The sequence below is a fragment of the Quercus suber genome, unplaced genomic scaffold (assembly GCF_002906115.3).
Source record: "Quercus suber isolate HL8 unplaced genomic scaffold, Cork oak 2.0 scaffold_189, whole genome shotgun sequence".
NCBI lineage: Eukaryota > Viridiplantae > Streptophyta > Magnoliopsida > Fagales > Fagaceae > Quercus > Quercus suber.
The window spans coordinates 1,194,418-1,209,402 of NW_027069647.1; the positions used below are offsets into that span (position 1 = coordinate 1,194,418).

A 14,985-nucleotide genomic window follows, 5' to 3' on the forward strand; every position below is an offset into this window, starting at 1 on the left:
TTTTTATAAAGGTCTAGTTAATGAGTCTCCTTAGGATATTTGTTAATAGACCATTTTAAGAAAGTTAAAATTTTTATAAGAAATATAAACAGTTGTCAAAAAAATTAGTTTTTTTTTTCTCCATAAAAAATATCTAAAAATAGTTTAGAAACCAATGCCTTTAAGGTATTGTTAACTTTTTCCCTTTTTATAATTGTCTAAAAACCATGATTATCTATTATATTATCTTGTGTATAAATTACGTTCTTGTCTTAAGGCCTATTATAACGAGATTTTGACATGTAATTAATTACAATCAATTCATCTATTAACAATCATAATTAATTGATCATAATCACATAAATTTAGGTCTAAGTTTAAAGAATGTGTCAACCGTTAAAATTTCATATGGCTTGATCTTTTGATTGATGAATTTTTTTTTTTATAGAATTTTGCATGTCATTTTTATCATGAGAAACTCTGATGTGATTTGGAATTAAGTGTTTGCTCATCCAACAGTTCAAATGACATTTCTACCCTTTGGTGGTGAAATTAGCAGTTTATCATTGGTTAATGAACCAATCCAAGATGGTTTTGGGGGTATTTTGATGGTTTTGGGGCATTTTTTTTTTATCATCATAGGGATTTTAGGGATATTTTGGTCATTTTAGAGGTTTTTGGGGGGGGGGGGGGGGGTTATTTAATTTGGTAATTTTAGATGTTTTGAGGTATTTTTGGCCATTTTATAGCTTTTAGGCTATTTGGTAATTTTAAAGATTTTTGGTGTATTTGGTCATTTTTAAGATTTTAGGGGTATTGGGGTTATTTTAGTGGTTTGGGGTTATTTTTGTCATTTTAGAGGTTTCAGGGTATTTTTGGCCGTTTTAGAGGGTTTGGAGTATTTTGGTCATTTTAGAGATTTTGGTGGTAGTTTGGAAATTGTAATAATTTTGGGGGTATTTGGTCATTTTAGAGGTTTTAAGTGTATTTTTTGAGGTTTTAGGGGTAATTTGGTCATTTTAGGTTTTCCAAGGGTGTTTTGGGGTTCAAGGGTAATTTTGGAATTTTCAAGTGTTGAGGCATTTTCACTCAATTTGTTTTGTGATAATTTTCATCGTTTCTAAGATTGTTTATGGATCAAGTATAAGAATGTTACATTATTGGATTATGATGAGAATGTAATTAATGAACCAAACGACATAATGAAACTTGGATTATAGTTTACAATAATGTAACATTACAAGGTAATGTAGCATCAAGCAAACCAAATGCCCCTAAAATGGTTATAGTGATGTCTTATTTTGTGTTCAAAAAGTGCATGAATCATTGTTTTATATAAATGCTTGAATCTGAATATTTGATCCATCATCTTACCATACATATGCATGCATAGGATTATCTTAGACTAATGTTAATTGGTCCATGAAAAGATTATTTAAAAATTAATTAAAAGATAAAATCCTATTGGTTGGTAATTTTGATTATGGTAGACATGCGCAAGCACTAAAACATTTCATGTGGGTAATGCCATCTATTTAATTATTTAAAAATAGTTTTATTTTTCTTGTTAGATAAAGAATTTATTTTAATTAATTAATTAAATTTTTATTTTTTTTATTTTAAAAAATGTTGATAGTGAGGGAGGTGGGGTTCAAATAACACAAATGATGCTATTACTCTTGGCCTATCACCTTAATCCCAAATAATTAAAGTTTAAAGGTGAAATAAATCATTCGTATTTATTTATACATTGAGCTCTAAATTGTTCTTGAATTGCATTGATCTTTTCAAGTAAATTCATTGGAACAAATGTTCAAGGAGGTTAATTTCTTTGGGCGACTCATGTTTTGGTTCATGCATGCAAGAAGTTTATGGAGGAAATCACTATAGAATGATTCTATAGATTTTGGAACTGTTGTTGTAGCTAGAAAAGTAAGTGATATGCATTTTGGAGAGATTATGGAGGTTCCTCTACATAAATCGCTTAGGATGATATTTTTCAAAATAGATTATAAAAATGCCCTATCATAATTCGTACGAGGTAATGATATTTGACTTGTGAGAGAGCATTGTGGACTTGTAGTGATCTAGTCGATATGATTTTGCCCTGTAAAGGGAAATAATTAGTGTGTTTAGACATAACTTGCGACCAAATGAAATAAACCACAAAACGGCCAGTAACGGTATTTTTCTAGATTCCGTTCATAAAAAAGTCATATAAAATAATAGATTCTCTCTTCTTCTAATAATAATAATCAAAATTATATTATTTTTTCTTATTTTTCTTAATCTCAGTCTCAGGTGATTCTAAATATATATATATATATATATATTTTCAACTTGCTTTTACTTCTTGAACAGTGTTGAGTACTGTAATCTCTCTCCACTCTCCACCGTCCACTCCCTTCAGTCATCTTGTACTTTCTCTCTCCCTCTCTCACAGTCTCTCTCTCTCTATAAAAGCAAACCCACCACAGCCAAAAACTATTCCTCTCTCTCACAGCCTTTTCAGTCACCATGGCTGACCCCTACTCAAATTTCTTCTCAGGCCTCTTCAAATTCAACCCTCTGATCCATCAATATTACCCACCCTCTAACCCTCCTCAACACCCTTCCTATGCTCACAACTTCTTCATCAACCAAAACCTTAACTCTTTCCCTTACCAAACCCCACCTCCCTCTCCTCCTCTCAGAGAAGCTCTCCCTCTTTTAAGCTTAAGCCCCACAAGACAAGAACAAGAACAACAAGACCAACAACAAAAAGAAGAAGAAGAAGAGGAACTACTAGTTGATAAAGAACAGTATTGCACTGCCATGGATGTGGACAAGATCACCAAACACACAGATGAAGAAGAAGAAGATGAGGCTGTCACTGTTGCACTCCACATAGGGCTACCAAGCCCTAGTGCTGCTGAGATGGCTTCCATGCTCTCTGCTTCTTCCTCAGAGATCAATGATAAAGATCATGGAGATGGAGATGATTCTGGCTACTCCATCAACAGGCTCAACAAGGGTCAATATTGGATCCCTACCCCTTCTCAGATTCTCATTGGCCCCACACAATTTTCATGTCCTGTTTGCTGCAAGACCTTCAACAGATACAACAACATGCAGGTAAGTTTCTTCATGTGAAACCATGGCACTCAAAAGGTCTCTCTTTTTCTTGCTTTCTCCTCCTTTTTCTTTTTGATTTTCAAAATAATTGAAAGAAAAAGAAATATAAAATAAAATAGACCTTCCTTTTCGGTGTCTGTGACTTTCTTGCCTGATTTGAATCCTCAACTGTTCTCCTATGCTTGATTTAATGAGGAAAAAGTAGATTGAATCCAAAGGGTATTTTTTTTTTTAACTAATATTTCTCTGAAATTTATTACCATCTTCAAGTTCATTTCTTTTGCATGGTTTTTGGGTATTGGAGTTTGAATAAATCTTTTCTGATCCCAAACTGAGCTGAGATCAGTATTCAGTACCTTCCCTTTATGTGATTGAACAATACTTGCCATGTTCCTTATGCTTTTTAGTACTTTGAAGTCTGTGCTGCACACATTGGCAGGTCTGTAGAACTGAAATCTTGCAGTTCTTTAACCAGAGGTCTCAGATCATGAGATTAATCTATCAACAAATTGAGGTCTCTATTTGAACCTTCAGTATGCAACAAAACAGTTTATGGACAAGAAAAGTCCATATATACATGGGATATTACTTCTATATATAACTTCCCAATCAAGAAATTCCCGAAGCCTGGCCTACACCTTCTATATGCTTGTTTCACCTCTTTTATTTTCTATTGCAGGCGTTGTGAGGAGAAAGAAACTGTATTCCGAATAATTTTGTTGAACAAAGAGAAGCTTATGTTTCATACCAATTCCATTTTCCTTTAGGGTTGTATAAACTAAAATTTTCAAACTAAGTTCATTATAAAGAAGTTAGAAGGTTCTTCCAAATGGCTATTTCAATAATAAATCTTTAAAATTATCAGCCATTACAGAATTTAGTACCCTTATCTATTAGTTCAACAAAACCCCCAAATGTAAAGTAGGAAAGAAAATTGTCACACCTCAATCCTTAATTACGTACATCAACAAAACGCAACTATTAGTGCCTAATTAAGAAGCCAAATGAATGGATTGAATACGGTTTAAGAACTTCTAGATTTTTTAAAATAATTTAATTGTTATAATAAGTGGAGGAGGGAAGATTTGAACTTTGGTATGGAGAATAGTCAATACCACTAAGTTACAAGTCTCTTAGTATTTGTTGTTACTCCAATTTTTTAGGTCATTGTGTTAATATTTTCTTGATTTTTTTAATCTTGTTTATTGTTACATTTAATTATTAATCTTCTTCTTGTTACTTAATTTCGTAGATGCATATGTGGGGGCATGGATCTCAGTATAGAAAAGGGCCTGAATCTCTGAGGGGCACCCAACCAACAGGGATGCTTAGGCTTCCTTGTTATTGTTGTGCACCGGGGTGCAGGAACAACATTGATCACCCAAGAGCAAAGCCGCTTAAAGATTTCAGAACTCTTCAGACGCATTACAAGAGGAAGCATGGAATCAAGCCATTCATGTGCAGAAAATGTGGCAAGGCTTTCGCGGTGAGGGGGGATTGGAGAACCCATGAGAAGAACTGTGGGAAGCTTTGGTATTGCATTTGTGGGTCTGATTTTAAGCACAAGAGATCTCTTAAAGACCATATAAAGGCTTTTGGAAGTGGCCATGCAGCATATGGCATCAATGGCTTTGAAGAGGAAGATGAACCGGCATCCGAAGTAGAGCAGGATAATGAGTCCATGCAGTAGTGAAATCAAAGAAATGGGGCATTAGTACTTGTCAAGCATTTGAGCTGATGAGCTCATTGCCATGAATATAGCCATGGCTCTTGGTAAAACTAAATTATAAACTTCAATTTACTTAAAGACCCAACTTTAGTTTCTTTCCTGTTCTTTCCTTCTTCTTTTTTTCTTTTTTTTTCTATAGCTTTGTAGGATCCAACCGTATAGTCTAAGTTTTTGTAAATCCATTTTCCTTTCGACTCATGTTCATGACTACTCCTTCCTCCAATTGACCTTCCTGTCCCTGACAATGCTGATTCGTTATTTATATGTGTGTGTGTGTTAATATATGGTACAAAACGAAAAAGTTGTACTTAATTAATGATACTTAGAATGCGTGAAAGTTGTGATTTTGAAAATATAGAGTAGGGAAAACCTAAAGTTTTATCTTTTTCTTTTAATCTTTTTTTTTCCCCAATAAGGAAGACATAATGACCAGGAAGACATAATGTCCCGGGTCATTTTTCAATCTAATTTGAAATGTCTTCCAGGAGAATCTTTATTATTGAGGGTAGGGTTTTGTCTTTGCAAAACTCAGACTGGGATAGGGCTTTGTCAAGATCACTGCCGATTGTATAATAATAGGAATAGCTATATCTTTTTTTCTTTTTTAATTTTGAGTAATAAATTAAAAAAGCTTCTTTTTGTGTGTGGAGAATCTAGTAATAAAAAACTAGATGTCTTAATTGTATAATAATAGGAATAGCTATATGTTTTAATCCTTGTGCTCAAATCTCATATATAATTATATGGGGGTGTATCTGCATAAGTATGTACAAGACATACATGCGATATAAGTACAAGCATGTCTATATAAAGTAGTAATTTACTGATCCAACTTGCCGACAAAAGAAGGGTTTACACACGTAGTACGAAAAGTTAACAAATAAGGAAGCCTTGTTTCAAATAATAAACCTACCTCTCTTTTTTATTTTTATTTTATTTATTTATGAGAATAAACCTACCTCTCAACTTTAAGGAAGCTGATAATTGATACATACAAGAATAATTTGTTGTGGGGTATAATTTCAGAACTTTTTTGGCTCAAATAATGCATTTTCTTTTTAAGATCCTCTCCTCATATTTGTCTTCATCAATTCACAAATCTCAAAAATGGGTAGTGAATAAAGCAAAACTCTCAACGGAAAGCTAGCCAAAAAACTGGATAACAAGACAAGGTATGAGTATATTTTTGCAGAAGTATAGTTGAGAAAGTCTTTTCATCCTGAAAATAAATAGCACCTTTTTGTTGGGGGTGCATACGATGCCTCTTGCTTTGGTTAGTGGAGGAGATGTTTTTGTCGATGGATGGAACATATACCATTTGAGATTCACTATTGCTTGGAAAATTCAAACCAAATGATTAGCTTTTGAGGTGAGACACGGGTAAATATAATATAGCAGTAAGGATAGAAAGACATTATCAGGAGCAATAATAATAATAGTACTGGTTATATGAGATGTTTCATGTTTGTGAGGTTTAGGGGGATTGAAATGAAAGGGGATGGATATTGTTGGCAGCTTTGTTTTTTATGTGTACATGTGCGTGAGAGAGAGAGAGCAAAAAGGTCAGCTAGACTGAAAACTGTGCAATACTGTGGTGACCAAGCTGTATTGTTTCGGCTAATTTTGCAACAAATACTGATGCCTCCTACAGTGCATAGATACAATTCTTCTGATGGATAAACTGTAGACTGAAATGACATATCAATAAATCTTTGACCATTTCTCTCTCTCTCTCTCTCTCTCTCTCAAGCTGGTCTGAAATGCAGCCTGCAATTCTTGTTGCTAAATACATGTAGCAATGTGTTCAAGAACAATAATAATGACAATGTGAGCATTATTGGAGATACTATGAGAAAAACAAAAAAATTCATATTTACATTTTTTTTTTTTATGATTATTATCTTTTGGGTTTTAGCAAGTTGCGTCGCTTTTGTCTTGACAACAATGATCTTTTGTGTAAAACCGTGACCATCACAAAGTTAACTCACTGACCACTGTCAGTGGGTGACCATGTGGGTTTTCTAATTCCTTTGATTACTGTTATGAAGTATTACCAGATCAGAACAGTAAACTAGAACTAAAAGCATTTATTCACCATCAATATCTTCCCTTTGTTGGGGAGACCAATACCCTACCAGAATTGACCCTTGGCCCACTCTTCTTTCCTCTATACATCTCTCTCTCTATCTCTCTCATCCTTTAATTTTTGTACTGCATGAGATGCACTGTACATGTGAGTCTGCACGAAATCGTACCAATACCGCCAATATGTCTGATACTATGTGATAACACAAGGGTCAATATGCATGAGAGCGTGTATGTATACATAATACATACACACCACTTCACTTTTCATTATAACATTATCTTTTGGTTAAGCATTATAACATTATCGATGCATGTATACACCACTTTCATGTACATCTTATCTCAACTATCTAATATGATAGACGGTAATAGACTCTCTATCATTATTATATAAATATATTATTTTTTCTCTACCACTTATAATTATAATTTGTTATATAAGACAATTATAGTAAAATGTATGTAAAGGTTTGTAGTACTAGTATTATTGTTTCATGTATATTTGTTTGTTTTAACAATATGTTACATATTTAGATTGGAGACTGATTAATGTTAGGTTTGGTATTGGGGTGAATTTAGAGATGATGGAAAATTAAAAATAAGATAGAGGACAATGTTATTTTTCATTGGTTTAGGTGGAGTGAAAAGGGAGAGGAAAATAGGAGGTTGACAGAGTTTTCCACCTAAGTCTACTATTTATTTTTCCTTCTTATTTTCAGAAAAAAGAAGAAGAAAGAAAATGACATTAAAAAGAAGAGTACATAATTATCCTTACCCATTTCTATCATCTCAAAAAAAAAAAAAAAAAAAATCTTATGTTTCTTGGCTTTTATTGATTGTGATTGCTGTGTGTTGATTTATTATTATTATTATTATTATTTATTGAGTTTACTCGTGAATGCAGGCATAAAATTTGTCCTTTGTGCTTGCTTTTATTGTTTGGCACTCCTGGCTCTTTGAAGAGGGAGATGGCTAGTTCCCTAAAGCTAGCCTTTTCTTTTAAAATCTAATTAGGTTATCTTAATACATTAAAAAAAAAAAAAAGAAGCTCATTTGATTATCTTTATTTATTTTTCCTTTTAACAGAACCTTGGTTTAAATCCCAAAACGCTTTCCTTCTCTTTTACCATTATTATTATGTTACTTCTATAATTCCGTCATACGGTTTTTAGAGAATAGTGTCAAGGAGACCAAGATCTGTAGACGAGAATATGTATATAATTTACTCTTCTCCTTTGTATTCATATTCCAATACAAAGAGACAGCTTTGTCTCCCTCGGTTGGAATCATTAGCTTTTCCTTGCGTTTTATATATGTTTTCAAACACCCCTTGCCTAGCAAAACAAAATCCACCTATCTTCTATTATTAAAATATAGTTCTGCAACAACAGCAATAGAAAATAGAAAATAGAAAAAAGAAAAGAAAAAAGAAGAAGCTAACCACAAAACCACCACTCCAACCCAACCACAAAACCCCCACCTGACTAAACCTCAACAATCGAATGACCCAGCCAAAAAGTCACTGCTTGATCTAGCCTCAAAACCACAGCCTAACCAGGCTGATTTGTGCATGAGAGAGAGAGAGAGAGAGAGAGGAAAACCCGAAATTGCCACTAAAAAGAAAACCCATCCACCACCAAGTTGCCTCCAAAAAACCTAGACCTTACCCCACCACCATCCTCCACCATCATCAATTTGTGCATGAGAGAGAGTAATGAAATAAAAATAAAAAATTTAATTTAGCTTTGGTGAGGAAAAATGTGTCGCTATTTGTATCAAATTACCATTCATTGTTAACTTTTTGGTTAGTTTATTGAGCCAGATGCTTGAGGTTTTTGAGGGTGTTTAGCATTAGACTTGTTTAACTAGCCTCATGAGAATACTTATACTATATAATAAAAACTGTGACTTGATATTAAGGTTGCATCAAGTGGATGTTTATTATTATTGTGGATGTCAGTTATCTCAATTAGTAAAGTCTCTTATTATCAAATAAGAGGTTTGGAGTTTGATTTCAGTCTACACAAAAAAAACTAATTGATATTTTAGTCTGATGATAAAGAGTTATTATTAGGAGCAGACGTTATAAGTTGAAACCATTCTTAAAAATAGTGGATGTTTATTTTTTATTTTATTTTTTCAATTTCTGGTATATGGACAGCCCTTTTTCTCTTTTATTTTCCACATTTAGGATTGATATATATATATATATATATATATATATCCTCACTACACTGTAACAGCATTAAAACTGTTAAATTAATTTTTACTCTAGGTGAACTTTATTGCTAAAGTTTCAAAAAGTTGAAGCTAGTGTTTCTATTAAAATTCGAAATTCTAGTTTTGATGAAATTTAGTATTACATGATGATTGGCTTCTATCATATAACCTAAGTTATTTTATTATTATTATTTTTCAATTTGAATGATATTTATGAAAATTTTTCTCTACTTTATATCAAAATTTAAATTCAATTTTGCATTGCAAACAATACTAATTATTAAAAAAAAAAAAATTCATTGGACTAAAAGAAAAAGTTTTATTTTTAGTTATCGAATAAAAATTAATCATCATGGGGTATGGCTTGATGGTAAGTGTCCTTGAATTACTTCACCTGGTGAGTAGTTTGAGTGATAGCATCAGCAAGATCCTGGTGGTATACCGTGTAAGTGGTATTAACTATTGCCGTCACATGGCGAGGGGTCGATGAGTCCATACCAGATACGCTAAAGGTGATTCATGTCACACTAAGAAAATAGGGCATCGCTTATAGTAACTAAACAAATACTCTCTCTCTCTCTCTCTCTCTCTCTCTCTCTCTCTATATATATATATATATATATAGGGTTTGGTTCAAGTTAAACCTGGTGTAACTTTAAGTAATGTACACCACCTAATAATTTTTAATTAGATGTGAATTTTAATAAATTTACCGCTGGATTATGTTATCTTCTTATATTCTCAATTCTTAAAAAAATTAAAGATGATAAAAAATCAATAACCATATCATCAATTAATTGTTTAGATTCAAGTTTTCCTAGTTTAAAATAATACATAAAAAATGAGTTTATGGATTGAATTGTAAACTATATCCGATTGACATGAATATTGGCATGTATTTTAAGAACACAGAATATGTAATTCAACAATTGGATTTTCAAAATATGAATTCTATAATAAGTTATTGGGTGGTGTAACTCTAAGCAATAGTGGATTTCTCAGAATTCGCATCCAATTAAAAAATATTGAGTAGTGTAACATTACTTAAAATTACACCAAGTGTAACATTACTTAAAATTACACCAAGTGTAATTTTAACCCAACTCTCTCTCTCTCTCTATATAGTCTAATAATAAATGGACCAACTGTAAGAAGGCTAATTTGAGGTACTTTTGATTCTCAAAGTATGTGAGACAACTTTGTTTGAGAGGCCCCAATCAGCAAAAAGAAAAAGGGAAAAAGGCAAAAATAATCTTGACCCATAATCACGTACCTTTGAAAAGAAGAAGAAAAAAAAGATAAAATAAATAAAACAAAAGGAAACAAAAATCCTTCTTTTGGACTATACCTAGAGACCTCTTTTTCCCATGATCATTATCCATGACATATGCCTATACTTTGATCCATTTTCCTCTGCTAAAGTTATCTTGCTTTGATGCTGGGAGATTCTCCAAGTTGTAGGTGCATGTTGGGTATCTTTGTTGGTGGAATATATAGAAAAACTTGAAAGAGAAGTAATCAAGCATACTTCAACAACATACACACGCCACGAGAGAGTGAGAGAGAGAGAGAGAGACTGAGCTTTTTTTTTTCCTTCTCTCTGCTCAAAGTCAGGGAGAAAAGTTATGTTTGACGTTCATGCCTATCAAATCATATGGGTATAATCTAGTTTTTAAAAGGGCTATTTGGAACATGTAATCAAGGTCTATCTGCAGAAGATCCTATTAAAGATAAACAACTATAAAGCCTAAGAAACCCGCAGCCAAGGCCACTCATTAGTAGCAAACCCACACGAACAACCTTTAAAAAGTACCTCAAAGTATTATGGCGATTCCATGCAATTTCAACTAGGCAGAAGAGAATAACCTTTATAAATTTTATTTTTGTTTTGACATGTGGATTCAGTCATTAAGTTTTCTGAGTCATTTATAGATTATGATAATATATATGTATGGTTTTCTATACCGTTATTCAATCATTTTATTTTGGAGGAGTGATGAGGTGGCTATAATTAAATAACCTAAACATATAAGAAGGAACATGACCAAGTTATACCAAGCATAACTTTAAGTAATATACATCTTTTAATTTTTTTTTTATTGAATTAATATTTTAAAATTTTCACTTTTAGATTACATTTTCTCTATGCTCTTAAAGTTTATGCTAAATTCTATGTTAATTAGATGTTGTTTATTATTCAATTCATAACCTCATCTTTTATGCATAATTCAAAAATACAAACCCTTGAAATTTAAACATCTATAAATAAGATAATTCTTAATCCTTGTTCATCTTGTTGAAATTTAAGAAGCATAGATGATATAAAGGAAAAAATTACAAATGGGCTTGGGGCACTTCCAAGACCCATGAGCCAATCACACACAGAAAGCTAGTTTATATTGTTGTAACACCAGTAAATTTTGGCCAAAACACAACCTGCCTAAATGCTGATCCAACTCCATTATTGCCAATTGACACAATCCCTTAAATTTAGTAGTTTCAGAGGTGTCAATCCTTTCATGAAAACAACCAAATAATTTTTGGCTAACCAATCTATCCAAATTCCCATAAAAAACGATATTGTTTCAGCCTCTCAGGAAATCACTACTCAAGGTTGCAATCCCTTAATTAAAAAACATAGTAACTAAAGTTGATCCTTACTCATTAAGAGATGATTTTTGATGTTTCATCAAACTGCTATAAAGGCATGGCAAATGGGAGGCATTAACTCGAAGATTTTACCTACCATATTTACTTTCCATAGTACGTGTGTATTATATACAACAAACGACAAAATAAGTTTTCACTATGTTTGGTATGTAGCACGGGCAGATCTCTCTCTCACACCACCTCTCTCCAAATGGACCCCTCGTTGTGATTTATTAAGGAAAATCATTGTTTGTTTTCAAATTGATTTTGAGTTAACCCTTTCATTTGTGAGCTTATTTTATACATGTAACTTGGAAGTAACTGAGAAAATGACTTCTGGCTACATAAAATGAAAAAAAATAAAAATAATTGTAGCTGATCTTAACTAATCTATTAATTAAGGATCTATAGCCACCCAAAAAAAATTAAAAGTAATACTTGCTAGCTGTTGTTGAAGGTGGTGGTGGTGTTGTATGTGTATTTGTGTAGCTTGCAAAACACTCTGCTAGCTTTTAATTTATATAGAGACTAGAGAGTGATTATAGTTTTTAAAGTGTGTAGTACAATTCGGTTCAACCAACAACCAATTTTGCTGATGATATCTAAGAACCACTAATTATTACAATTAGTTCTCATAATTTCATTACATATCTACTGTAATAGAAAATTAATAATGTCGATCTGTAATACCAAACGACTATTCCGATTTCAACTTTAGCTTTGTTAGGATTTTGATAACTAGTAATCACAATTCACAATCATTCATAAAAATAATAATTCATTGCACAAAATTTGTTTAAAGATGTTGTGAAAATATCTTTTCATGGAATATAAAAGTATACCTTACCCTTGGTCGATATGAAGTGGTATTGCTAGCATCTTCTATATATCCGAGTTAAAATTCTGTGATGTCTAACTTTAGTCAAATCTAGTTTTGACTGACTAATCACATAGCTTGGATCAATGCTTTGGTGGGTCGTATCAGATATGTGATGTAGGTCCCATTGTAGATGATAATTCCCATGATCATAATATCTTGCCAAAAACCAGATCAATGAAAATTAAAGGGAAACTTTTTCTTTCAGAAAGAGCACTTTCACCAGCTTCCTAGAAGGATCCTATCCCCGCAATTAATACATTACACACATAACAAAAGTGGAAAAGGAAAGGTGAAAAGCAAAAATATGTCCTATATTTTTTTTGTAACAACAAAAGAAAATCATCAAAAGGAGAGAGCGAGAGAGATTCTGACTATGGAAAGGTAAAGTAGAAAATCTTGTATAGTTCAAAAAAAAAAAAAAAAAAAAGTTTTGAGAAGAATATATATAAAGTAATTTGATTTGGAAATGAAAGTAGAACCTACACATTAACGCCACTAAATTCAGAAAGTTTTCTACATGAATTAGAAGCAAGTTTCTAAGATTGACCCTTTTAATTCCCATATAACACAATTATGAATAGAATTATGGATGATTAATAAAAAAGGCAGGCTTGAAAACGAATATCGAAAATAGTTTGGAAATGAACACAAAAGAGATTAAAAAACAAAAACAAAAAACTAACAAAACATAAACCCCCTATCAAATTTGACATACCACGCATAGGAAATGGCAGGATTTTGATTTGAGTTGAGTTTTAAGAATTTATACCTGAATTGGGCTTCAAGAACCTCTACTTGGACTAGAGTTTTAAGGATCTTTACATGAACTTGAATTTTAAGGACATCTACTTTAGTGGCGGAGTCAGGAATTTATCTTTGGAGGCCGTATAATTTTTTTATTTTTATTTTTTGTGTATGAAATCTAAAATAGTAATGTACAATACTTCATAACTCAATATATACTATATAAACAACAATTATATACATGTTAATTTTTTTTTTGAATTGCTAAATACATGTTAATATAGTAGCATATACTATATATTTTACTCAAACTAATCAAGCACATATATAAATTATAATGCCATTAGGTATATAATATATTGATTATTATAATAACAAGTAATATATTGTAAGGAAAATAAAAAAAGAAAGTAAAGAAATTAAAAGAAAGCAAATGAAAAGTAAAGTAACATAGGAGCATTGGACAGGAGTGAGGGACCTATGAAAGCTTCCGGCTTGTCTTTCACTTTTTCTTGTCTAGTCTAGTCACACAGAACTTTTACATTTATATTGTAAACATAAAACTATATCAACAGTGGGGAAAGGAAAGAACTGAAAAAAAAAAAAAAGAAAAAAAGAAGAAGAAGAAGACAGCAAATGCCAATGGAGAGAGAGAGAGAGAGAGAGAGAGAGAGAGAGAGAGAGTCACATGTGAGAGCACTGCGAGCAAAATTTTCTGCAATTGCGTGGGGACTTGGTAGTGCGGCAAATCAACAAAGCTGCTAACCTTTCAATTTTTCTATTGCTGTGGTACAAGTAAGCCCTAGATGTGTTGGGATGAAAATTATAATTTTTTTCCCTTTTATTTGTTGAGGTAATTGTTAAAATACCTGTGTTCATTTCAAAGATGTTGAGTGTTTAATTATTATAATTTTTTGACATATATATTTATGGATTGTATTCTATTTTACAATATTTTTACAAAATGTTGATGTGGCCAATCTTTTATTAGTTTTCATCTAGGCCCCACCATTAATATCACTTTTTCATTTACCAATAATCACTCACCACATACGCAGTGTATAATATTTTTGTAAAATAGTTTGTATCTCTAGCATTATTCTTTTATTTAAATGAAAGTTATGTTTATTTTTAGACTTTTATAAATATGTGTGTGTGTGTGTGTGTGTGTATTATTGGGTATGGGGGCCAAAATGATAAGGTTCTTTTAGAAATTTTCAAATTATTTAGGATAATTCAAAAAAAAAAATTCCTTAATTTTTTTGTAAAATTTTGGGAGGGCCAAGGTCCCCCTCGGTCATAATGATGGTCCGCCCCTGATCTACTTAGACTTGATCTCAACTTGAATTTGAGTTTTAAGGGCAACACCAAAATTTTTGTTTAAGGATTCGTTGTTTTTGTATCTTTATATAAATATATGACGTGAATGGTGGGTTCCAATTAAGAGAGTAAATTTCATACTAGATGTTGTTTCGGTTTGGCTAAGAGAACAAAATATTTCGGTACAAGTTGATACCGATGTACCATTATTTACACACATGCGCGCGCGAGCGCGCGCACACACATACATATATATATATAT

At 32.1% G+C, this 14,985-nt stretch overlaps 1 protein-coding gene across 1 annotated transcript; it reads left to right on the forward strand.

Annotated features, from left to right (window-relative positions):
- Positions 1-2,347: 2,347 nt before the first annotated feature.
- On the forward strand, positions 2,348-4,917 carry LOC112003411 (zinc finger protein WIP2). Its single transcript, XM_024035598.2, has 2 exons — positions 2,348-3,093; positions 4,346-4,917. Exons 1-2 carry the CDS (start codon positions 2,497-2,499, stop codon positions 4,781-4,783), a joined length of 1,035 nt encoding a protein of 344 aa, XP_023891366.1. The 5' UTR covers positions 2,348-2,496; the 3' UTR covers positions 4,784-4,917.
- The last annotated feature ends 10,068 nt before the right edge of the window (positions 4,918-14,985 follow it).